A 23,595-nucleotide genomic window follows, 5' to 3' on the forward strand; every position below is an offset into this window, starting at 1 on the left:
CTCAGCTCCCCTGTAACCGAAGGCACAGAACTGACCCTAAAGCTGTGGATTTTTGGGTTGGTTTTTTCCCACTCCCATTTTCAGGACTTGCAGTGGGTCCTTGGAGGTGCCAGTGATGAATATTCTGTTTGTTCTGTTGTTTGATCTGTGGCTCCCTGGGGTGGGTCTGGCCAGACTGGGAGTGATGGAGGGAGAGGGGAAGGGCTCCGTGGGATCTCAGGGTTCCTGGGATTCCTCACCTGCCACTTGGACAAAATGTTTGTGTTGCCATTCAGTCCTGTGCTTTGGGTGATCACAGCACCCTGAAATCCTTCTCAGGGCTGGTGATCCATAGGAATTCTGTGAATTCCCAAACTGGAGCTGTGTGGTTCAGTTTTGTCTCATGTAAGGGAAATGAGGTTTCAGATCTCTCCTTACTGGTGGTGTTTGAGTGTTGACATGATAATTTTAATTTTTTTTTCTATAAAGTTTAATAATAGTGGAATATAAAAGTGTTAGAATTGGAGGGAATTTGGGAGGATATATTCTGCAGAAATTGGGGTAGGGAGGGACAGAGATGGGGGCTGTAGGCATAATGTCTTTTAGGAAATACATGTGTTTGTGACCACAGTGAAACACTTTGAAAGAAATGCAGCTCTGTGTATGTGGAAGGGGGAAGGCAGGGTGTGGGACTGGAGCTCATTTTCAGGAAACAACCTTGCTGCTTTTGTCCTGCTGGCATGGAGCAGAGCAGGGAATTGATTGCAAAGGCAGTTCCTCACCCTTCTCCACCCTCACTCTCCTCCATCCTCCCTCTCCAACTCTCTCTCACACACAAGAACATTCCCTTTTCCAGCTGTTGGAAGCATCAGCAGGATCCCACTGCTGTCTGAAGGAAGGGTATGGAAAAATATCCTGGCCTTGCTGGGAGTGTGGCTGTGACACAACTGCAGCAGCTGAGGAAACAGCACTGCACGGTCAGAAGGAGCCCCAGAGGAAAGGGGCTTTGTAAATTATTCATGCTGGCTGCTGTGAAAGCAATAGAATTAAATTAAAATTGAAATATAAACATGCATCATGCTAGATTTGTGGACAAAAAAGGAGCTTGGCTGCTGTGGGATGTGGAGGCCACAGTGCCAGTGCTGAGTCCAGCCCAGCAGCATCCTGGGGCTCAGCCTGGGCTTCTGCACCTGGGGGAAGCTTCTTCTGCACCTGGGGGAGCCTCTGGAGCTGCTGGTGGCTGGAAACTGCTCTGGAGACCTCTGGCCCTGAGTGCCTCGGGCTGTGCTGGCAGATTTGAGGGTGTGGGGGTGTCTGCTGCACCTCTTGTGTCCAGGTCAGGATCACCAAAGGCAGAGCTCCCCTCTGAAGCCATTTTTCAGCCCCTGGGGAGGTCAATCCCCAGAGCTGTGCTGGGGATGCTCTTCTGTGCTCCTCTTTGTAGCTCTGCCCAGGTGCTTTTAAACTTTCTTAAGGAAAATCTGCTCAGTCCCTCAGGCCAGGGCTGGTGGAGGTGCCGTGGGAAGCTCCTGCCTGGGCTGGGGTTGGAAGCTTGGGTGCCATCTGTGTTCCTGCCTTGCTGTGGCCAAATTGCATTCCCAGCCTTTCTGGCCTCAGCTGCTTTTCATTAAATGGAGTTTTCCTGAAAGTGCCTGTCCATAAATGCTCCTTCCCACTCAGCACACTGGGGTTGCCAGCACTGCCCCAGCCCCTGCACAGTGAGAAAGAGGAGCTGCAGGATGTGGGGTGGTGGAGAACTGTACAGAAGGACTCCTCTCTCTGCCCCTGTCAGTGAATTCTCAACTATGGCTATAAATTATTTAGTGATGGTGGTGAAAAGAGAAAGGGGAGAAGGTTTAATTTCAGGCACTTCTGCAAAAAAATGGATAGAATGGTTTTGAAAAGGTGTGAAGGAAGGGTGGGAAAAAACCCAAACCAGTCCTGCAAAATGGCTCCAATTACCTCAGCCTCAGCTTGGAGTTGGAAAGCAATTTAGTGCAAGCAAAGCTTTGGACCTGAGAGCAGAGCCCCCAAGAGAGCTGTGGCTGCAGCCCCCAGAGGCACCTGGGGGGTTCCTGGGTCCTTTTCCATCCTCTGCCTTCTTCTGATGAAGTTTAGAAAGGCTGACTCTTTGAGACTGACATCAGTGCCCAGGGTGAGAATGCTCTTGCTGCACTCAGTGTGTTGATTCCTCAGAGCAAAGGGATACATCCAAGGAAAGCCACCTGTGAGTCCTCTCTGTGCAATGGCAGGGGTGTAACTCCAGGTTAGTTTTAATGAGCATATGCCAGTTGAAATGAATAAAGCACATTTTCTCCCACGTAATGGTTTGGATGCAGGTTGTAGTTACTGCAGGGTTTTTATTTCTTCCCTTTTGTGCAGGATTGCTGTGCCATGTCAGGATGTATCATTATGAAGTTTAACTGCCCTGTGCTCTGGGTCAGACTTTGGTTCCTGTAAGGCTTTTCTGAGTTATGAAGTGGTACCAATAATACCTTTTCAGCCTGGAAAACTCTGCCAGAGAGTGGCTGATGGAGGGAAATGGGTTTGAGGGCAGACTCTGACCTGGGCTGGACCAGACAGAGTAATTGTGTCTGATGCCTGCAGCACAGCACTCGAGCAGTGCCAGTCCCAGGAGCCTTTGTCTTGTTGGGGGGCTTAGAGGGAGAACAGAATCCTTGGGGAAGACTTTTGCAGTGGCCTTGGAGAGCGCTGCAGTGGCAGCTGGTTCCCAGGAGCAGCAGAGCCGAGGCATTGCCAGCCCTGCCCCTTCCCAGAAGCTTTCTGCAGGCCGAGTGGGGAGAGCAGCTTTCCTGGGTGACCTGGTGCCTCTCTTGCAGTGCACGTGCCGCAAGGACATGGTGAAGATCTCCATGGACGTGTTTGTCAGGGTGCTGCAGCCCGAGCGCTACGAGCTCTGGAAGCAGGGCAAGGACATCGCTGTGCTGGACCACATGAAGCCCACGGCCCTGAGCAGCCCCGAGCTCGACGCCTGGAACGAGACCAAGGCAGAGCTGAAGGCAAAGCTGCTCCGGAGGTAAACACAGAGAGGGTGTGAGCCCGCCCTGGAGTTTAACTGCTGGGTTGTAAATGCTGCCCTTCTCCACATTCTCTGTAGTTCTCACTCTTTTCTTTTCTTCCTTTGCTCTTTTCACACAGTTCCTCGTGCTGTTTGTCTGGGGTAGTGTGTCCATCGTGGTCCTGTTTCCTTCCCATGTTATAAAAGCACATGTTTTTCAAAGTGGGACACTTTGTGCTCCCTCAAATCTCATCTCTTATCCTGGAAGACAAAAAATATCTGTAGTGAACATTTAGAGCTTCACTGATCAGAAAGCAAGAGTTTAAAAAAGCCCAGCAGTTGCAAAGGGGATTTTATGCATGCCTTTCTGTGCTTCCTTTGATCTTTGTATTAATTTTCTACAAGTCTGTGATTTTTGTGTGTTACAGCATGCTTGAATTGAAAATTTGGCATGCTAACCTTTTCCTGTTGGAATCTTGCTTTATAGGATAGGAGATGAGGAAGAGGACAGCAAACACCGGTATGTGACTTCCCTCAGCATCATCAATCCCTTCATTCTTTTTCCTGGCAAGTTTCTTAAATAGCAGCTCTGGGACTCTTCCTCAATCACTGAGTTTTTTGTGAAAGCCCCCAGGAAATCTTCATGCCTTGAGGTTGCTCAGGTTTCATCTTGGTTTGGATTTCTGTGATCTCCATCACTGGAGAACCTCACCTGTCTCATGGCTCTTGTGGTTTTCCCCGTTGAGCTGCTCTGCTGGGCTGGCAGGGGTGTGTGCTGTACCTGGGGCTGGGGACAGGGAGCTGGTCACCTCTGGGAGTGCTGCTGCAGTTTTGTGGCTCTGCAGGGTTCCTGCTGGAGCTGATGTGTGCAGTGTAAGGTACTGTAGGAGCACCAAGGATTATTTTCCCTCCCTGAGCCTATTACCCAGCAGAGAAGCCTCTCTCTCAGCCTGAGCCTATTGCAAAAGATCCAGGTACTTTTTTTGCTTATCTGTTCAGCGTTTCCTGGATTATTCCAGCATTATCCTGGAGCAGTTTTGAAGCTGTTCAATACTCCTTAGCTGTACTTTCTCCTGTGCTTATGTCTTTCCAAGACATCATTTTACTTGAAGCCTGACTTTTCTCAGCAGGATGGAGGGATGGGATTCACCTCTGCCCAAACCTTCACAGTTGTAGCTACTTAATTTAAGTCACTTTGTGCTCTGTTCTTCAAAGAGTACAAACGCTGCTTTTTTGTCAGCTCTCTTGGAAAAAATGGAGCTTTTCAACTCTGCAGAGAGGTGTTATTTCTTCTCTAAGGTCAGTCAGACTTGGTTACCTTAAAAAACCCAACTTTGTTTACTTTATGGCTTCAGCAAGAGACTGTTTTAGTCCAGTCCCCATTTCATTTCTGGTGTGTGAGTTCTGTCAGACACAGAACAGCTTCACTTCTGGAAGTGCTCAGCCTTCAGCCTGTAGTTCTGGAAGCACTTTCCTTAAATGCTGAGCTTTCTGCCTCTCTCCCCCACAACCCCTGAGTGAGAAGAGCACTGCAAAACAGATCTTTTTTTTTCTCTCCTGTGAGTATAAAACTCTGTGCTGTAATTTTTGCCTGGCACTTCCACACCACAGGAATAAAACACACTTTGCTAAAACCAGCTTGTAGCACTTGACTCCACTCCTCCTTCAGCTACAGAACATTCCAGCTGCAGTGGCAAAGTCTTACAGCTTTATCTTCACCTCCCACCCTCCACTCCCCTGCCAGGGAAGGTGGTGTGTTCTTGGAATATGGGTGAAGAGCAGAACTGCTCCTTCTGGGCTCAGCCCCTGCTCCTGCTAATGAGTGTCCTGCAGGTGTGAAGGCACCAGCTCTTCTTGGGGGCCACCATCTGCTCCGAGTCTGGCAATTAGAGGTCCCTGTGCATATGGATCAACTTGCTTTTCTATTCATCATTCATCTCAGGTTGAATTTTTTTTCTCCCTGCTTTGTCAGTTTAAAGGTTGATTAAGGGCTCTTTAACTCTGTTGTGCTCCAAATGTAATTAGCAGCTGAGTTTTCTGGGCTCTGAGGATGGGGAGCTGCTTTTTTAGCTTTTCTAGACTTTGGGACTGATGAGTAAAGTGTGTTTTAGTTTTGTCACATGATGATGGATGTGAGGCCATAAGGAAAATGCAGCTTTCAACCAAAGAAGAAGTGCCTACATGCCAAAAATGGGATAAAAATTGCAAGTTTCTGAGTCAGTCCTTTTGGAAAAGGAGAGCTTGTTAGATTTAAACCTGAAATTCAAGGAGCAGTTCTACAGATTCTGCAAAGCCCTGTGCTGGGGCTGGCTGGGATGGAGTGACTGGGATTTGGGGCTGCACCAGTGCTCACAAAGCTCTGAAGTTTTGGCTGTTGCTTGCACAGTGTCAAAGCTTTATCTTGTCCCACTCTGGCCCAGTGGGACCCTGGTGGTGGGTGAGAGGTGGGGAGGGGACCCAGCTGGCCCCGAGTGGCCAAGGGGAAATTCTGTGCCATAAAATGTTATGGGGAGCAATAAAAACTGGGGGAGAGGAGGAAGGAGGGGTTTGGCTTCTGAGGTGCCTTTTTTGGGGACTGGCTGGGCATTGCTGTGGCTGGGGAGGTGGTGAGTGGGTTTCCTGGGCTTCTTTCTTTCTTTCTTTCTTAATTCTTTTCTTCATCTATTAAACTGCATTTGTCTTGACTTACAAGCTTCTGGCTCTTGTTCTTCCAGTTTTCCCTGCCTGTCCTTCTTGAGCAGTGGGAATTGTCTGTGAGGGTACAATTCCCAACCCAAAAATCTTGTCCTGACTTCTAAATTTCCATTTCTCTTTGCATTGTGGCTCCTGTAATCTTTGTCTTAGTGGCATTGACTTTAAAAAGAATGAACAGCATTGCTATTGCCTCGTTAGTGTTTGTCTGTTCTTATTAATATGCATATTTTTTAGTTAGATTTCTTCAAGGCCTTGGACCATCTGAATTTACTGCTGAAAAATCATAGACTGCCTATTGATTTTGCTGTGAGCATTCATTATGGTGTGTTTTTGGGAACTGGCAGTGCTGGGTAATGTCTCAGAGCTGGAAGATGATGTTTTGCAGACTTCCAGCAGTTTGCCAAAGGGAGGCACGGACAGAATGAAAAGAAATAATGGAATGGAGGCAGAGGATGAAAGAGAGATTTAAACAAGTTTTCATCTGTATTTTGAAATACAAGCAAAATAGATTGAAAACACAATTAAAATCACTTTAACTGCAGCTTGTGAGCTTACATTAGTAATGGTAGGAAAAAGCTCTTCAGGAAACCCAGACAATTAATGGCTGCTGTGAATGGATCTTAAATGTTGTGTTATGCAAGGTTCATCTGCTCCCTTTCAGATATCTCTTTTGCCCTGTAGCTATTTTAGCTACCTTGTGTTTTCTCTCCAAAGAAGATCCTTTTGTTTTTTATTCAGCTTTTTAAGTCAGTGATGGTTTTCTATTTTGAAGGCTGTTCTTTTATGTCAAATCACACTTCTGTACTTTCAGGTCTCACAGAAAAAGGAGTCAGCCCAGAAGACACAAAACAGAGGATCAGAAGTCTCTTGGGGATGTCATGGCTATTGAAACTGCCTTGGAAGATGTGAAAGTAAAAGAGGAGCTGAAAAGGGGGCCGGATCTGGAGGAAGAGGAGAGAAGCAAAGGGATGGAGGGAGAAGGTGAGGCCAGAGCAGTGAGGAGCTCTAAAACACCTCTGTGAATAACTTGTCTGCTGCTGTTGATTTCTGTTGAAATATCAGCAGAGTTTTCCCCACTATTAAAGGCTCACTGAAATATGTCATCATTCACAGCAGCAATTGATTTTTCCCTCCCTTTAAGGATTCAATCCAAATAGCTTTTTTGGCAGGGCTTGAAAATTCTATAGGCTCAAACTATTACAGGATTGTAAAAAATATATATTATGTGGGGAATATTTTAAAGAATTTCATAGAGAAACAAATAGATGTATTTTTGTGTCCTGCTCTGAAAAAGAATGATTTGTGCACTGCCTTGTGCAGTTCATCTTTCCTCTTCCCCTCCTTTTGTTCCCATTTTTCAGACTGAATCCAGAGAGCTCAGTTTGGGTGGGATCCACAGCTGCTGCACGAGTCCCACTTGGGTTTCTTCAAGTTTAGCTGGAGCAGGGAAGCTTTTCAGCTTCCTCTGCATGAAATATAAAACCTTTGCTGAAAATAAAACCAGGCCATGACAACTCCCAGTCCTTTGGGATTCCTTCTGCACATCCAGTCCCCAGGCCTGAGCACACCCTTTGTGCAGGGGGCTCTTTCTGTGGCACCTTTTTCTTGGCTGTGTAGAAAAGGTTGGAGTTCTTGCTGGGAAAAAGCTGCTTTTTCTCCCCTGATGTGTGGTGAAGTGGTTTTTGTGTCTGTGACACACTCACTCCCTCTCTGAGGCCTCTCCAGCTCTGCTTGCAGGGGATTCATTTACATCTATTGTATATATCCCTTATTTGTTTAGCATTTGGAGAAACTGATGCTGCAAACTGTTTAGAGAACCTCAATAATGATCATAAAGGAAATCTGTGGAAGCTCAGGGAAGAGGAATGAGGGCTTTGTTCAGTCTCTCAGCTAGACAGTGTATTTTCTCTTTTCATGGGAAATAAGGAGTTGGAAAACCATTGTTGCACAGTGCAGATACTTAATTTCTATTGCCCTAAGCTCGAGAGCATCAGCAGTGTGTTAAATTGTCTGCTCTTAGCTCTTGTACAAGTTTAACACTTGATGCTTGTAATAAATGGCCCGAAAATGCTGATTTTTCCTCGGAGACGAGAGATAAGTGACAAGGACAGATCTGAGATCATTAGAATGGCCAAGGAATAATAAAAACTCTGTTCTAGCTGAACAGCTTCCAAATCATACACTTCCAGTACTTCTTAAGAGCTCTGTAACTGTTGGCTCAGGAGGGAAGAGCTTATTTTCAGCACCACTGCAGAAGTGCCACTGGAGCAAACTCCAGCTTGGTGTGGCTGCTTGCAAATGTTCAGCTTTCCTACTGCAATACAGCAATTAAATCCCAATGGCTTCTCTAGTTTTCCATATCCTGCTGTCTGCATTGCCTCTCACCAGTGTCTTAGGGTTTCATCTTGAAGAAGAAAACAGCATCTGTTTGGATGGCCCTGCTTGTGGTAATTCTGCTCCCACCCCCTCCTGCACTTCCTTTCTTTATTTTCCTGGTTTTAATTTGACTTCATTTTCTATTACACCAGAAGACGTGACCTTGAGAAGGAGAAAGAATGAGATTTCAAAGTAGTCATGGTTCCAAAGTAGGTCTTGTGCTTTGTCTTGGTTATTTGGACAAGCTGAGTATTTATAACTTGAGGTTTTCAGGATTTCTGACCCAGATCCCTTATGGTGTTTACTTTTGGTTTTTATGACTCAGCTTTGTATTCATAATTTATTGTGTTGCTATTAATATATTTAGAATTTTAGCAGGTTGTCTTGGGATGTTAGGAAGGAGAGTGTTGAGGCTTTGCCCTTGTGTGAGCATGCTGAGCAGCAGAAATCCTCCAGTGAGTCAGCAGGGGAACTGCAAGCCTGAGTGCCACCTCCAGGGCTGGGGGCTCCAAACCTCCCTGGCACCCCTTCAAGTCCTCCCCACCCTTTCCAGGGAGGAATTCCTGCTGGTGTCCAGCCTGAGCCTCCCCTGGTGCAGTGTGAGCTGTTTCCTCTTGTCCTGGTGTCCCCTGGGAGCACAGCCTGACCCCCCTGGCTGTCCCCTCCTGGCAGAGCCACAGGGTCCCTCCTGAGCCTCCTCTGCTCCAGGCTCAGCCTCCTCCCAGCTCCCTCAGCTGCTCCTCAGTTTCCTGAGCTCTGCTGAGGATTCAGATTGTCCCTGGGCAGGCAGCACAGCAGTGCCACTCACGTTCCTTGTGTCACCTTGTGTCACCTGCAGTTCCTGTGTCCCACTCACAGCTGCCATCCTCCTGCAGTGGAAGGACAGGTTCCTCTGTTAACCCACCTGTGCATGTGTGTCTGCAGATCCTTTTCCTTCCTGGAAGAGTTCAGGACAGCCAGATAAGCTCTTGGAATTTTTCCTCCCTTTTTCCTGGCTTCTGATTCCATAGATTCACTTGCAAACTCGTTTGTTCATCTTAATGCAAAAACTTTCAAGCACAGTTCTCAGTGCCAGCTGCTGTCAAATTACCCTTTAGAAGTCAATAAAGCTGGTGAATGGCATTTGTGGTGCTGTTGGGGAGAGAATTCTTGGAGTGTATAGAGAGTAAATATGATCTGGTTTTGTGCAACTGGGGAGAAATCCAATTTGCCTTTCATTCAATATGTTTGTTTCTCTAAGGAAATTCAATATTCCTTTCTCTGTGATAGAACAAACCAGTTTATCTGAGGGACTGCCTACATGAGTACAACTATAATTATTTGAGCTGGACTTGTTCCCATTTTTGTAAGTTAGTGTAAATTGTAAATAAAGTGATCAGGCTTCTGGGAAATGCTGGGGTTAAGGTGATCCCTAGGGGATTTCAGCAGGGATTTTGGCACTTTATCCTGTATTCACCGTTCTTCATGCAGAAACCTCCATTATGTGATGGTTATTTTGATTTTCCATTCATGGGTTGGGCTGGTCAGGTTTGGTGTAACCTGAAGTGGAGGGGTCTGGGCGGGCTGGGGTTGGTGGAACTTCTTCCCTGGGGTGAGCAGGCTGTCCCTGATTGTCCCAACCCGGAGACTTCCCCTCAGTGGAGAGCAGGAATTTTAATCCCTGCTGTGAAATGGGAGTGTGTGAATCCCTTCACAGGGAGGAGAGGGGGGAAGGCTTTCACGGGGCAGTTCTGCCTCTGGTGACAATAGTGAGATGTTTATCTGCTCAAGAAGTGTTGTCACATCCATGAGGGCTGTGCAGATAAACTGAGTGACAGTGAGCTGGGAGAAACAAGGACATGGCTGTGAGTAAAGGATATCTCAGGATCCAGCTGAGCTCTGTGCTGCACCTTGATTTATGCTTTAAAAGCATTTTTTAAAAAAGCTTGATAGCAGAAATCTTTGGGTAATAATGACTCAAGTATCTTTTTTCAGTTCTTCATTTCCTGGGGCTGTTGGGTGCATTGGCACACCAGTAACACCCAGATAAGAGCTGTGCTTGCAAACACAGGGAGCAGCAAACCACTGATACAGAATGGGGGTCTCCAAACTCTTTTGATTACACCTCCTTATCAGCAAAAAAAAATCATCTGAGTACACCTCCTGATGTATGTCTTTATTTATATACACATTTATTCATATATAACATAGAAATACACATGTACACGTGCATTTCTGTGCTAATATGAATATACAGATTAGAAAAGGAAGGCATAAAGATAAAGAAATACTGTTTAAAATATTTATGTTATTAATGGTATAAAAATATTTCATTCCTGCACTGCAGTGGATGGTCTTGTGCCCCTGACTTGGAGGACAAAAAACTTGGAGCACAGAGTCATGGCTAATGTGACATATTACAGGTTTTTTTGGCACACTGTCCAGTTTCCTAGGGATTTAGCTATCTTCCCTCCAGGAAACGTTGCTTTTAGCAGCCTTTGTGTTCCAGTCAGGAGTTTAACAGTCCATAGAAATGATACAAGTATTTTCTTTCTGAAGTGGCTTCTCTAGGTCAGGGCTGAGGCACAGCTGAGTGTGTGCAGCTTTCAGAGCACCCCTTGGAAAGCAGTAATTCCATGGTGGAACATGCTGGCCCAGAGTGGAGCTCTGGGAAGGGAGGGAAATGCTGAATTCCATGATGGAATGTGCTAGCCCAGAAAGGAGCTCTGAGGAGGAAGGGAAAGCAATAATTCCATGGTGGAATGTGCCAGCCCAGAGTGGAGCTCTGAGAAGGGAGGGAAATGCTGAAATCCATGGTGGAACATGCTAGCCCAGAGTGGAATTCTGGGAAGGGAAAGCAATAATTCCATGATGGAATGTGCTAGCCCAGCACGGAGCTCTGAGAAGGGAGGGAAATGCTGAATTCCATGAGAGGCTGTGCTAGCCCAGAGTGGAGCTCTGAGAAGGGAAAGCAGTAATTTCATGATGGAATGTGCTAGCCCAGAAAGGAGCTCTGAGGAGGGAGAGAAAGCAATAATTCCATAGTGGAATGTGCTAGCCCAGAGTGGAGCTCTCGGAAGGGAAGTAAATGCTGAATTTCATGATGGAATGTGCTAGCCCAGAGTGGAGCTCTGAGAAGGGAAAGCAGTAATTTCATGATGGAATGTGCTAGCCCAGAAAGGAGCGTGGAATGTGCTGGCCCAGAGTGGAGCTCTGGGAAGGGAGGGAAATGCTGAATTCCATGATGGAATGTGCTAGCCCAGAAAGGAGCTCTGGGAAGGGAAAGCAGTAATTCCATGATGGAATGTGCTAGCCCAGCACAGAGCTCTGAGAAGGGAGAGAAGGCAGTAATTCCATGGTGGAATGTTCAAGCCCATCACAGAGCTCTGAGAAGGGAGGGAAATGCTGAATTCCATGAGAGGCTGTTCTAGCCCAGCACGGAGCTCTGAGGAGGGAGGGAATTGCTGCATTCCCTCAGTGTCCCCTTTCTCTCCAGCAGGCGAGTGCAAGGCCAAGGCGCGGCCTCCGAAGGCCAAGGCCGAGCGGAAGAAGAGAGAGAAAGCAATAATTCCATAGTGGAATGTGCTAGCCCAGAGTGGAGCTCTCGGAAGGGAAGTAAATGCTGAATTTCATGATGGAATGTGCTAGCCCAGAGTGGAGCTCTGAGAAGGGAAAGCAGTAATTTCATGATGGAATGTGCTAGCCCAGAAAGGAGCTCTGGGAAGGGAAAGCAGTAATTCCATGATGGAATGTGCTAGCCCAGCACAGAGCTCTGAGAAGGGAGAGAAGGCAGTAATTCCATGGTGGAATGTTCAAGCCCATCACAGAGCTCTGAGAAGGGAAAGCAGTAATTCCATGATGGAATGTGCTAGCCCAGAGTGGAACTCTGGGAAGGGAAAGCAATAATTCCATGATGGAATGTGCTAGCCCAGCATGGAGCTCTGAGAAGGGAGGGAAATGCTGAATTCCATGAGAGGCTGTTCTAGCCCAGCACGGAGCTCTGAGGAGGGAGGGAAATGCTGCATTCCCTCAGTGTCCCCTTTCTCTCCAGCAGGCGAGTGCAAGGCCAAGGCGCGGCCCCCGAAGGCCAAGGCCGAGCGGAAGAAGAAGCAGCTGTTCCCCCCTCAGCCCCTGGGGCCGCCCCCGGGGCCCGTCCCGGCCCCTCAGCCCTCTCCCGAGGCCGGCCCGGGCCCGGCACGGCCCCCGGGGCCCCCCTCAGCCCCGGGCACGGAGCAGGGCCGGCCCGTGGCCCCGCTGAACGTGGTGCAGCCCTCGGAGGCGCCGGCCGAGGAGGACGACTTCAAGCCGCGGCCCATCATCCCCATGCTGTACGTGGTGCCCCGCAGCAAGAAGGTGGTGTTCGACAAGGAGCACATGTCCTGCCAGCAGGCCTTCGAGCAGTTCGCCACGCAGAAGGGGCTGGGCTGGCGCGAGCCGGGCCCGCCGCAGGGCCCCGGCAAGGAGCAGGATGGCGCCGAGGCCGAGCGCGCCCCGCTCACCGCCGAGGTCAGTTGTTGTGTTTGTGGGGTGCCCCGTGGCAGGGAGGAATGATGGCTCTGGCTCTGTGTTCTTGAAGGCTGATTTGTTTTCTATACTAAAAAATACAGAAAGGGTACTTACAGAAGGCTAACAAGATAATAATGAAAACTCGTGACTCCGTCCAGAGCCCCCACACAGCTTGGCCAATAAGTCAAAACAATTCACATGAAACCAATGAAACGATCACCTGTTGGTAAACAATCTCCAACCACATTCCAAAGAAGCAACCCGCAGGAGAAGCAATGAGATAATTATTGTCTTCCTTCTCCTCTGAGGCTTCTCAGCTTCCCAGGAGAGAAATCCTGGGCGAAGGGATTTTTCCAGAAAATGTGACTGTGACAGTCAGTGGCTCGCAGGCTGTGGTGGCCAGCATGAGGACAGCTCCAAGGCCAGGCTGGGTGCAAGCACCACCTGGTCTCGGGGTCTACAGCCCCGTGGCAGGGTTGGAACTGGATGGGCTTTGGGGTCCCTGCCAGCCCAACCCAGTCTGGGATTCCATGAGTCACGATTTCCGTGGAGTTCCCAGCTGTGTATGTGGTTGCACAGACTTTTCATGAGCTGATGGAATTGGCAGCTTGCAGATGTTCTGAGGCTGTCCTGATTTGAAGAAAACTCTGTAGTTTACCCAACTTCTTAAGAGTTGGTGTTGGCTTTTATCTGCTCCAGGAATTGGCTTGGAAGGCTTCGGTCGTTCAGCCGAAAGGCAGAGAAAAGTTTTCTGTGTGAATCCAAGAGCTCTCTTTGACAGGAGCTCTGCCTCTCTTGTCCTGTTGCCTCCTTTGGGGTGCCCATCCAGCTTGTTGTGCTTCCTTCCAGGCTGCTTCTGCCTTCTCCAAGATGAAGATGGAGATCAAGAAGAGCCGCCGGCACCCGCTGGGCAAGCCCCCGACGCGCTCCCCGCTGTCCGTGGTCAAACAGGAGACCTCGAGTGACGAGGGTGAGTGAGCAGCACCAGGGACCTGGGGATGTCCTGTCTGCCCCAGGGAATTGCTGAAGTCTTTGGCAAAACTGGGAGGCCTGAAACTCTGTGTTACACGTAGCTGGTAGGAAAGGCAGCGTGTTCCCGTTTGGATAACCCAGCTGGAAACAAAACTCCTCCGTGGGAGGTGTCACTTCTCACCTCCCACCCTTTTTTCACTCAAGAAAAATATTTTGCTGGCTGCAGAATGAGGCAGCATTTTGGGCAAAGGGAAAAAAGGAGTTTGCAGAAAATAATGTCTTAAAGGCAAAGCTCTGTCTTGGATATTGCAGTGGGATGAGAGCTGGTCCTTGGAGGCAGTGGAGGTCAGATCTGCTCTCATGTGTGTGAGGAAAGTCAGTTCTAACCTTTTGCTTTCTTCCTAATTCACATCAGTGTTGGGGTCCAGCTTTCCTTGGCAGAGGCAGAAATGAGAATTTAAATGTTTTTTGGTGTTTAACTGTACATCACTGATTCTTCTTTCCCCACATTCCAATCCCCAACAGTCTGGACCAAGGGGAAATAAAAGATTCTTACCTCTCACACTGTTTTGTGGTGTAATCTCCCACTTTGAGGCCTTTTCCACATTACTCAGAATATGAACAATGCCCCAGTAAGGAGCTTTTGTGTGCTGGGTCAGGCACGTGGGAGCTGCTCACAGCTCCTCATTCCAAAGGACATCATCTTTCCCATTCACCCTCCTTCAGGAGTGCATCCTTTGATTTTAGAGCAGCCTCCTGCAGGAAAGGCTTCTCCTGAGCTCACAGAGCTCCTTTCCTCACCGAGGAGGATGCATTTGATGCCTTCCAAGTGTGTAACACGGAGTGAAGTGTGCAGAGGCAGCTGAGAGTTGTTCTCTTGTTTTGGTGTGAGACCTTGGAACCAGCTCTGAGCTGGAGGATCCTCATTAGGCAGATTCTTCTCTCTGCTTTGACTTGTTGGATGCTGTTTGGGGACTTGGCTGGTGGAGCAGGAGCAGCTCTTGTGGAAGCTGGCATTTCTTTGGGACTGATTTACAGCTCTGCTGGGCAAAATCTGATCAAACAGATTCTTCCCTCCCCACCAGGGAATAGAGGCAGCTCTCTGCACCCCAGGCTTTCTCAGGGAATGATGTGCAGGATGATCTGCAGGCTGCAGGAGCAACAGTGAGCATGTAAATTAAGGGAGTGCACATGTTACACAAAAGATTCAGCCCAGACAAGTTGTTTGCAATGTGGGAGCCATTCTGAATGCCTTGTGTCCCCCTGGATCCATCCTGGGAGGAGCCAAGGTGATAGCACACACCAGTCATTCCCTTTCTTCTCTCCCTCTGTCACTCTGGATTAGGCTGCTGGTTTCCCTGGTGTCATAAATCCTGGTCTGTCACCTCATGTGCCTTGACTGAAATTTGGAGAAATGTGGGTTTTGATTCATGTCTTATAAATAAACACTTTTTAGAGGGTAACCCTGATATGAAATGTGACAGAGCCACATACCCAGCACTCATCACCTCAAAAAAGAGATTCATCAAACACAATAAAATTTCTGACAAATATATTATGGGCAGCATTTAAAATCTGAGATGTAAACCCAGCCATTAACATTTACTACAAGTTCCTTTTATTCTTTCAGGTAACCCAAGAGTAAGAAAATCTTCAAAGGGTGGGAGAACTGGGGAGGAGACTTAGACTTGTAGAGCAGAACATAAACTGCTTATTTCCAGTAATTAACAGTGAAGCAGTGAACAATTTGGTTTAATGTGCTGAGCTCTGGGGATAATGTTCTTCCAAGATGTTTTTGAGTTCCCTGTTCTTTTGGAAACTTTGCATATTGGTGATGCAGGGAATGATTTACATTCAGCCTTGTGTGGAAAATGTCTTTAACACTTACAGTGACTCAAAACTCCTTCATAAGGAAGGGTAAGAAACTGGGACCCCCAGACTGCCACAAATGGATTCGGCAGTGGTTTAATCGTGAAATGCCAAGGACCTTTTAAAGGTTTATAAAATAAAGAATTAGCAAACTAATTAGCAGGAGCAGTTGCTGGCAGAGTTGTAGCAGAGGGAGGGATGGTGGGGAGTGCAGATGGCAGGCTCAGAGCTGTGGGAATGGCTGTACCAGAACACTGAAGCAGGGCACCCCCAGCCAGGGTTGGTGTGTGCAGGGCAGCTCTGGGGTGCACCTTGGGCTGTTTAATTCACCCTTGCTCCTTTTGCCTCTGCTCTTTTGCCTTTACTTACTGCTCATTGTTTTGGGATTTCTCTTTTTTCCTTTTCGTTCTAGAAATGTTTCCATTTTCTGGAGAGGAAGATATGAGTGATCCAGAGGCTTTGAAATCTTTACTTTCCTTCCAGTGGAAGAACAAAGCACTTAATTTCCCAGCTGAAAGGAAGTTCAATGCAGCTGCTGCCCTGAGTGAGCCATACTGTGCTGTCTGCACCCTCTTCTACCCCTATAACCAGGTAATTCCTCGTCACAGAGTCAGGGAATCATTAAGATTGGAAGAAACCTTTGGGATCAAGTCCAGCTGTCAGCCCCCCACCACTGTGTTCACCCTAAAGCCACGTCCCCCACTCTGTCTCCATGTGTTTTGGGATGGTGACCCCAGTTCTCTGGGCAGCCTGTGCCATTGCCTGCCCACACCTTCCATGAAGAGATCTCCCCTAATACCTCATCTAAACCTCTGCCACTGCTCAGATGGATGAGTTAGGATGCAGACGTTTCTGATACAGACAAACCCATACAAATCTGCACACCAAAGAAATGTGTTTGGGTTTGGCAGTGGCTGGAGCCTTTTTTGTTATCTTTCCTGGCTTCTCTGGCTTGCTCAGTGTTCATTTTGAAATCACACTGAAAGAGCTTTGCAAACACTGTTCCATGCAGAGAAAAGTCACACCAGGCTCCTGTTTCCACATGGGCCTGAGTTGCTGAATTTATGCAAACAAGCCACAAAATAAAAATTTACTGAGTAAGCACATCCATCACCTTTTTTTGGAAACTACCAATATGCTTTGGGAGATGTTATAAGCAGAAAGGCAAAATTCATCAGATGAATTAGTTATTTGTGCAGTTGTGCATTGATTTGTTCTCACATAAAGCCAAGTCTGGCTTTGTGTGCCCACCAGGAATTCGTGTCTGAGATACTTGTAGCTGTGTTGGAAGCTTTTCCTGAGGAAAGCAGAACCCACCTCCCCCTTCAATAAAATCTCATGATTTATTATACAGACTGAAAATAAAATATCTGTTCTGATTGCTGGCTGTTGTGAGGAAAACTGGGTGCAGCTGAGCTGGTTTTATCCATTGCTATTAACTCTGTCAGCTACCAGAAACCTTGAAATGTCCTTCAGGAGAACTTCTTGCAGGAAAAGTAGGGAAGGATGCCAAGGGGATGGGAGAGAGAGGGAGGGAGGGAAGGCCTTGCTTTTAGTAATATTTTCCTTTTTATTTTTCCTTGGTGTTTTCAGCTGTAATTTAAGAATTTAGATTTTTTGCATAAGAAAACCAGGAAAAGCTGCTCATTATTCTAATGCACCTTTGAGCTTCCACAACAAATTACAGATCCCAGTCTGTGCCTGAGGGAGAGAGGGAGAAGCAAGGGGGAATCAGGATTTTTTGGGCTGTTTGTTGGCTGTTTGGTGTCAGGTGTTGGGTGACCTTTTTGCAAGGGGAGTGCTCAGAGTGGAAAGGGAAAGCCATGGCCAGCAGGAGGTGGTTGCAGTGATGGGGTTTTCTCTGCAGTCCTCACAGGTGGAGAAGGAAGCTGCCCCAGTCTCTGCAGGGGAGCCGTCCTCGTTCCTGCACCTTTCCAAGTGTGGCCAGAGGACCAAGCCCCTGATCCCAGAGATGTGCTTTACCTCAAGTGGAGAAAACACCGAGCCCCTTCCTTCAAATTCCTACATTGGAGAGGATGGAACCAGTCCCTTGATATCCTGTGCCAAATGCTGCCTGCAGGTTCATGCTAGTGAGTGTTCACCTTCCCCAAAGCCTTTGGGTCCCCAGAAACTCAGGAGTTTGTGTGTTGCTGCATTTGAGAGGTTCATGCTAGTGAGTGTTCACCTTCCCCAAAGCCTTTGGGTCCCCAGAAACTCAGGAGTTTGTGTGTTGCTGCATTTGAGTTCCTTCTTGGCAGGTTTGTGTCCCGTCAGTCCCATTTTTTATCTTTCTTGGTACAAGGATATCAGGAATCCCAGAAAGGTTTGGGTTGGAAGGAGCTTAAAGCTCATCCAGTTTCCATCCCCTGCCTTGGGCAGGGAACGTTTCTCTCAAAGCACATCTGTGTATTCAAGTCCATCTTGGAAGTCACTGATCTTAAAAATACACACCAATATTCTTTTTACTGCTTATTTTGTTGGCTGATTCGTCTCTGTCTCACAGAAAAGATTCTTTCTTTTGATACCTTTCATTTTTTTGTAATAAAGCAGAACTCAAAGGCTTTATTGCACTCTTTTCTCTCACATATTTTGTTCCAATATTGTTCTGCTGGGGGAGGCTATATTGCTCCTGCATGCAGCAGAGATTATGGAGTAGTTTGAGATATATTTTATTAGTGTCTGTGATAGTGTTTGTAGTAATGGCACTTGATTACAAAAGGGAACATATGTCTGTTTGCTTCCCTGATAGTTATGTCTAAAAGAAGATCTGATTAATCCTGGTGGAGTGTACCTTCAGTGGAGATTGTGCAGCATCCAGTTAGCATTTGTGACGAATTACTGTTCAGCTGTTTGATCTTGACAGATGGAGAATCTTATTTGACTTGCATCAGCTGGAATTACTTTTGTTGTTCCAATTTTAGAGCCTGCAGGTCCCTGTGCAGCTCAGCAGGGCTGGGGAACTGAAAGGCAACTTTTGTTTCTGTGCTGAATCCCTAATTATGGTCATTTCTGGCTGATCAGGCCGTGGGATGCAGAGTGGGTGTGAGGAGGAAGATTTCATCCTGCCTTCACAGTTCAGGGCTCCTGCATCTTGTCCATCCTCAGGCCTGCAGTAGTCCAGTCTATCAGAATGGTTTCTGTGGCCAAATTCTCTTTAAGGACAGAGGGGTGTGGGCAAGATGATGTTAATCTGCAGGCTCAGACCTGAGGTCCATCTTTTTTTTAGAGAAACTCAGCTTTATATTTTGGCTGTACTCTCCCCTTGAGGGTAGGGCAGGACAGGTGTTAAATCTGATGGAGGCTCAGGCTGGAGTGCCTGGTTGTCTCCTTGTGCTCTGTGACATCCCTTTGACTTTGCTGCAGACAATCCATTTGCTTTTATTGCAGGATTGCAGTGGTGAGGTGTATTTTGGCTGACTGTAAAACCAGCTGGCAGCCTGTGTGTTCTTGGGAAGTGCCCTCTCAAACTGTGCTGGGTTCCAGCAGCCAGGCCCTATGGAGAGGGGAAGGTTGGGGAAGGTTTCTGACAAAATCCATAAAAAGAGCATATTTTTCTTGGATTATCCTTATGGGACAACCTGGGGTTCAGTAAATGGGATTTTTCTGCCTTCACAGAATCACTGAGGTTGGAAAAGACCTTTAAGGCCATCAAGTCCAAATGTGAGCCCAGCACTACCACCCTGCCCACCACTGGCCATGTCCCCAGGTGCCACATCCCTGGATGTTTTTAACACTTCCAGAGATGGTGATTCCACCTCTGCCCTGGGCAGGCTGTTCCAATGCTTTACAACCCTTTCCATGAAGATATTTTTCCTAATTTTCAATCTAAACCTCTCCTGGTGCAGCTTGAGGCTGTGCTCAGGGTCTGGCTCTCCCTCAGCTCAGTTTTGGACTGAACACCCCTGTCCCTGTTCTAGGCCTGGGTGGAATTTGCTGCCCTGATTTGCCATATGATGAAAAGAGACCTCAGATGTGGAGAGCAACTGCAGATCCATAGTATTGACTTTTTTTGACATGCTGTTTATCTGGTTAAGTGGATGATATTTATAAATCAGGCTGTGGTGGCAATCCCAGTGCTTTCTGAATGTCTTCTTTTGAGTCTAATTCAGTAATTTGAGATTGTTGTTCCCAAGTGAAATTTTCTGTTCAGTTTGTTAGGACAGGTGAAGGCTGGATGAGATTTTGTGAGGAGGGATGGAGGCTGGGTGTAATGAGCTGTGTGTTAGCTGAGATGCTTATCTTCAATTTTCCACTCACTTTACAAGCTTGCAGGAATCACATAGATCTACTTTTCCAAAACTGTATTAGTGTCTTTTCCCCATTGTTTTCAGTGACAAACTCCAGTGCCTTTTACAGAATTTTAAGGACTTTTTTTGTTCTTATTTCCCTGCCTTTATAATGGGCATAATACCACTTTACTATTTTGGTGGTGTTGTAGGAGGATTTGGTGTTTGCATGTTACAGTAATTGATGCTCTGTAAAGTGAAATGTTTTTAACACTTTCTATAACGATAAATTAAATGCTGTTAACCATGTGGACTGCAGGTATTTCATTTCCTTGCAGTATTATTGGCCTTGTCCTTCCTCATAACACCACTCAACAAAAGTAACTGCTTCAGCCTTGTCAAAATTCAGTGCCCTTCCCTGATTTGATGTGTGAGTGCACTCCAGCAGCGGTGGCATCACCTTGGAGCCCAGTTCCTGCCTAAAGAAACAAAGTCTTGTTATTGTAGTCCTTAGAAAAGTGAAAAACAAATGTGAGGGTTACCTGTGGGGGGGTTTGGTTGGTTTGTTTTCAGTACTGCTGCTCCCAATTCCCATTTTGGTGGAGCCTGTGGAATACAGTTCCTCAGATGCTCTCAGAGTTGCTTCTGAACTGAAAAGTCATGGAGTGAAGCTGGGAAGGGTTGTGGAAGGGTTGTGGAAGGGTTGTGGAAGGGCTGTGGAAGGGCTGCTCTCAGGGGCTGTGGCTCTGTTTCTTGCAGGCTGTTACGGGATACGCCCGGAGCTGGTGAACGAGAGCTGGTCGTGCTCGCGGTGCTCGGCCGGCGCCTGGGCAGCGGTAAGGACTGCCCCCAGCACACCCTGGCACTGCTGGCACCCCAGCTGCTCCACAGGCACGGGGGGAGGAGGATTCAGGGTGCCTTTGGTATCCCAGCCGGGGTGTGGTCGCTTTCTGGGGAGGATGAACGGCCTGGCAGAGCTTTTGGGTCCTGTTCTGAAGGGGTTGTGTTCCCGCAGGAATGTTGCCTGTGCAATCTCAGGGGAGGAGCTCTCCAGATGACCACTGATGGCAGGTGAGTGCTGGTTCTGAGTGTGTTTTCCTTCCATGCTGCTCCTAATCTCCTTGTCTTGTGAATTTGGTCTTAATGCTCAGCGTAGCAGCGAGTTTTGGGGTTCTGGAGGGAACTGCTCCTCGTTGACTTGGCAGGATGAGCCCAAGTGACTGTGCTGCCCTACACTGCACCAGGCTGCTCGACAGCAGAGCTTCTGAACGCCTGCTGAATGTGGCTGCTTCTCAGAGAAAAGTCTTCTCAGAGAATGTTTAGCGTTGTGCAGTATCAGGTGTAGGGGAAGGTTGGTCTCTGTTGTTCCAGAGACATTTACCTTGTGCCACCCTGATTAACAGTCGATTGGGAACATTGCCAAGGCTGCCAACCCCTGGAAATGTGCCTCGATGCTGAGGGAGGCAGGGAAATGTTAACTGCCCTCCTGAGCATTTCATTCAAATGATGGCAGGCCCTGATTTGTGTCTTCACTTCGCTCCCCAGGTGGGTCCACGTCATCTGTGCCATTGCTGTCCCCGAGGCGCGCTTCCTCAATGTCATCGAGCGTCATCCTGTGGATATCAGCGCCATCCCCGAGCAGAGGTGGAAACTGGTGGGTGTCTTTTACTGGGGACAGTCTTTGGGAGCAGGAGCCAAAGGGAAAAGCTGTGACCAGGCAGAAAATCATTGTGTGGGTTTGTGAAGCAGCTGAGATTGGAGGTGATCTCGCTCTCATTTCCAAACAAAAGCGGCGTTGTTTGTGTCTGCTGAGCCCTCTCAGTGCTTTGACACACAACCAGCTCTGATTTTCAGATGTGCCTTTACTCTCTGGGAGTGTGCTGTACCCTGGGCAGAGCCTGGGACTCCTTCCCACCTGCAGTCAGGTGTAAAGTGTTCTGAAAGCTCTGTTTAATCCAAGTACTGCACAGCAGGCGTGCAGAGGGACATGGTGACTAGAGAGAAGCTGACTTGTTCATCTCTAATTCACCTCTCCTTACAACATTTCTCTTTTTCTATCAAGAAATCTCTTGTAGAAATGAATAAACATTTCTCTGACCCTGACTGCAAGGCAAGACTGCAAGGATTTTAATACAAGCCCAGCTCCAAGTTGTTATTTAGCTGTGTGGCCTCATCTGAGGGATTAGTAATGGACGATTCATTAGCTCAGAGCAATTTATCTTAATGTTAGTTAATGCTCCATCACTATAGTGTGTTATTGCAAAATAAATTGTGCTTTTGCTGCTTTTTTTGGTACAGAAGTCAGCTGGGTGACACAGTGTGGGATGGGGAAGGTGCTGGAGCAGTGATAGATGGGTTGTGCTGATGGATTCGTTAACAGAGCTGCTACTTAGTGCAGCGAGCCCGGGTGAGAGATTAGGAGGAACCTATCCCTGCTTCCAGAGTTATTTCTCTGTTGTGCAAATGGGTTTTGTACACAAATGTGAATGTAAAAAGCATTCATTATTCAGCAGGAGTGATGGGGCAGCGCAGTGCCAGGGTGATAAATCTTGCAGCCGTGGCTCTTTATGGATCAGCTGACACTTGCAACGTGCATCCTCTTCATTACCAGCACTTGTAACGCTGAACTTAAAATCCTTTTACACAACACTCACTTGTATTGCTTAATGGAGCCTCACAAGGAAACATGACTTAATTCTTTAACCCTTCCTTGGCTGCCTGGCAGTCCTGCAGAGCCAGGGCAGTGTCTGTGTGTGTCTGACTCTGCTGCTTTGCTCTGCTCCAAAGCACAGCCTGTGCCTAGCAGAGCCTCTGCACGGACCCACTGCACCCATTTCTCATTCATTCCTCAATTAAAACTGCAAAGTTTCATAGAATCCCACAATATCCTGAGCTGGGAGGGTCCCCCAAGGCCATCAGTCCAACTCCTGGCTCTGCACAGACACCCCAACAATCCACCCTGAGAGCATTGTCCAAACGCTCCTGGAGCTCTGGAAAGAAATTTTGTTTGATGTCTTCTGTTGTATTCCATTTGCACCTCGTGTTTTCTTCCTTTCTCAGGGAACATGGAGAATTTTTGCATGAATTGCCTTGACTTACATAGGCCAGTGTTGGAATTTACAGGCACATATTCCTTATGCTGCTGTTAGCCAGAGCCTGGCTTGTAGCTCAAATGTCAAACCTTCACTTGGAAAGTTTTAGAGTTATCAGTTAGGTAAGGATTAAACAATGAATTTGGAGGGCAGACTGCAGAGGCAGTGGGGCTGTGCTGTGGGCTGTGAGGTACAAAGGGAGTGTAAATTGGATGAGATTGTGTGCAGAGACTCATGAGCCATGGTGGGGAGTTTGAGGATTGTTCATGGGAATTTGCAGGTAATTCCTGGAGCATGTGGGGAGTCAGTGGAGGAGCTGGGGGCTGAGTGCTTTGGAGGTGAGCAGCTGAAGTCAGGAAGATAAACTGAGGGAGACTAAAAGGTGATGGCATTGGAGCTCCTGACTTTGGCAGTGATGGGCTTGGTGCAGAACTTGATAAAATTGGGAAGATGACCTTTGTGGCTGGAAAAGATGGAAAAGGAGAGAAGGAATGATGTGAAGGGTGAGGACAGCTGATGTAAACAGATGAGGGTAGTGGAGGAGAGAGGGGGTAGGGGTTATATGTGGTTATAATTTGATTTTTTAATATGTTTTTATTGTTTTGAGTTCCTGTGATGAGGGCTGAGGTGCCAAGGAGTGGCAGTGATCTGGTGAGAGGAATATCCTGTTCTCTAAGCTTGGACCAGGTCTCCCTGTGCAAGCACAGACTTTTCAGTCCATTTGTGGGTATGGCACCATTTTCAGGACTGCAGTTTCCTGCTCCCAGATTGATGGCACATTACAGGCCTGTGCACGTAAATTATTTATGACGTGGAAATTTGGAATAATTAGCTGTCATTCCTCAGTGGAGTAAATGAATTGCAGTGTTCACCATGCAGCAGA

General features: G+C 47.5%; 1 protein-coding gene across 3 annotated transcripts in view; it reads left to right on the forward strand.

Annotated features, from left to right (window-relative positions):
- The window catches only part of KDM4B (lysine demethylase 4B), a 61,603-nt gene that overhangs the window by 30,777 nt on the left and 7,231 nt on the right, over positions 1 to 23,595 (forward strand). The window contains exons 8-17 of one of the 3 annotated variants that reach the window (XM_039733522.1): positions 2,820 to 3,016; positions 3,486 to 3,518; positions 6,504 to 6,673; positions 12,099 to 12,553; positions 13,403 to 13,523; positions 15,807 to 15,985; positions 17,262 to 17,484; positions 20,380 to 20,456; positions 20,636 to 20,691; positions 21,166 to 21,274. In XM_039733522.1, the coding sequence (XP_039589456.1) occupies positions 2,820 to 3,016; positions 3,486 to 3,518; positions 6,504 to 6,673; positions 12,099 to 12,553; positions 13,403 to 13,523; positions 15,807 to 15,985; positions 17,262 to 17,484; positions 20,380 to 20,456; positions 20,636 to 20,691; positions 21,166 to 21,274 (1,620 nt within the window). The remainder of the gene's footprint in view (positions 1 to 2,819; positions 3,017 to 3,485; positions 3,519 to 6,503; positions 6,674 to 12,098; positions 12,554 to 13,402; positions 13,524 to 15,806; positions 15,986 to 17,261; positions 17,485 to 20,379; positions 20,457 to 20,635; positions 20,692 to 21,165; positions 21,275 to 23,595) is intronic. The other 2 variants (XM_039733531.1, XM_039733540.1) reach the window with 2 other exon arrangements.

This window comes from Passer montanus, unplaced genomic scaffold (genome assembly GCF_014805655.1).
Source record: "Passer montanus isolate IOZ18808 unplaced genomic scaffold, ASM1480565v1 scaffold112, whole genome shotgun sequence".
NCBI lineage: Eukaryota > Metazoa > Chordata > Aves > Passeriformes > Passeridae > Passer > Passer montanus.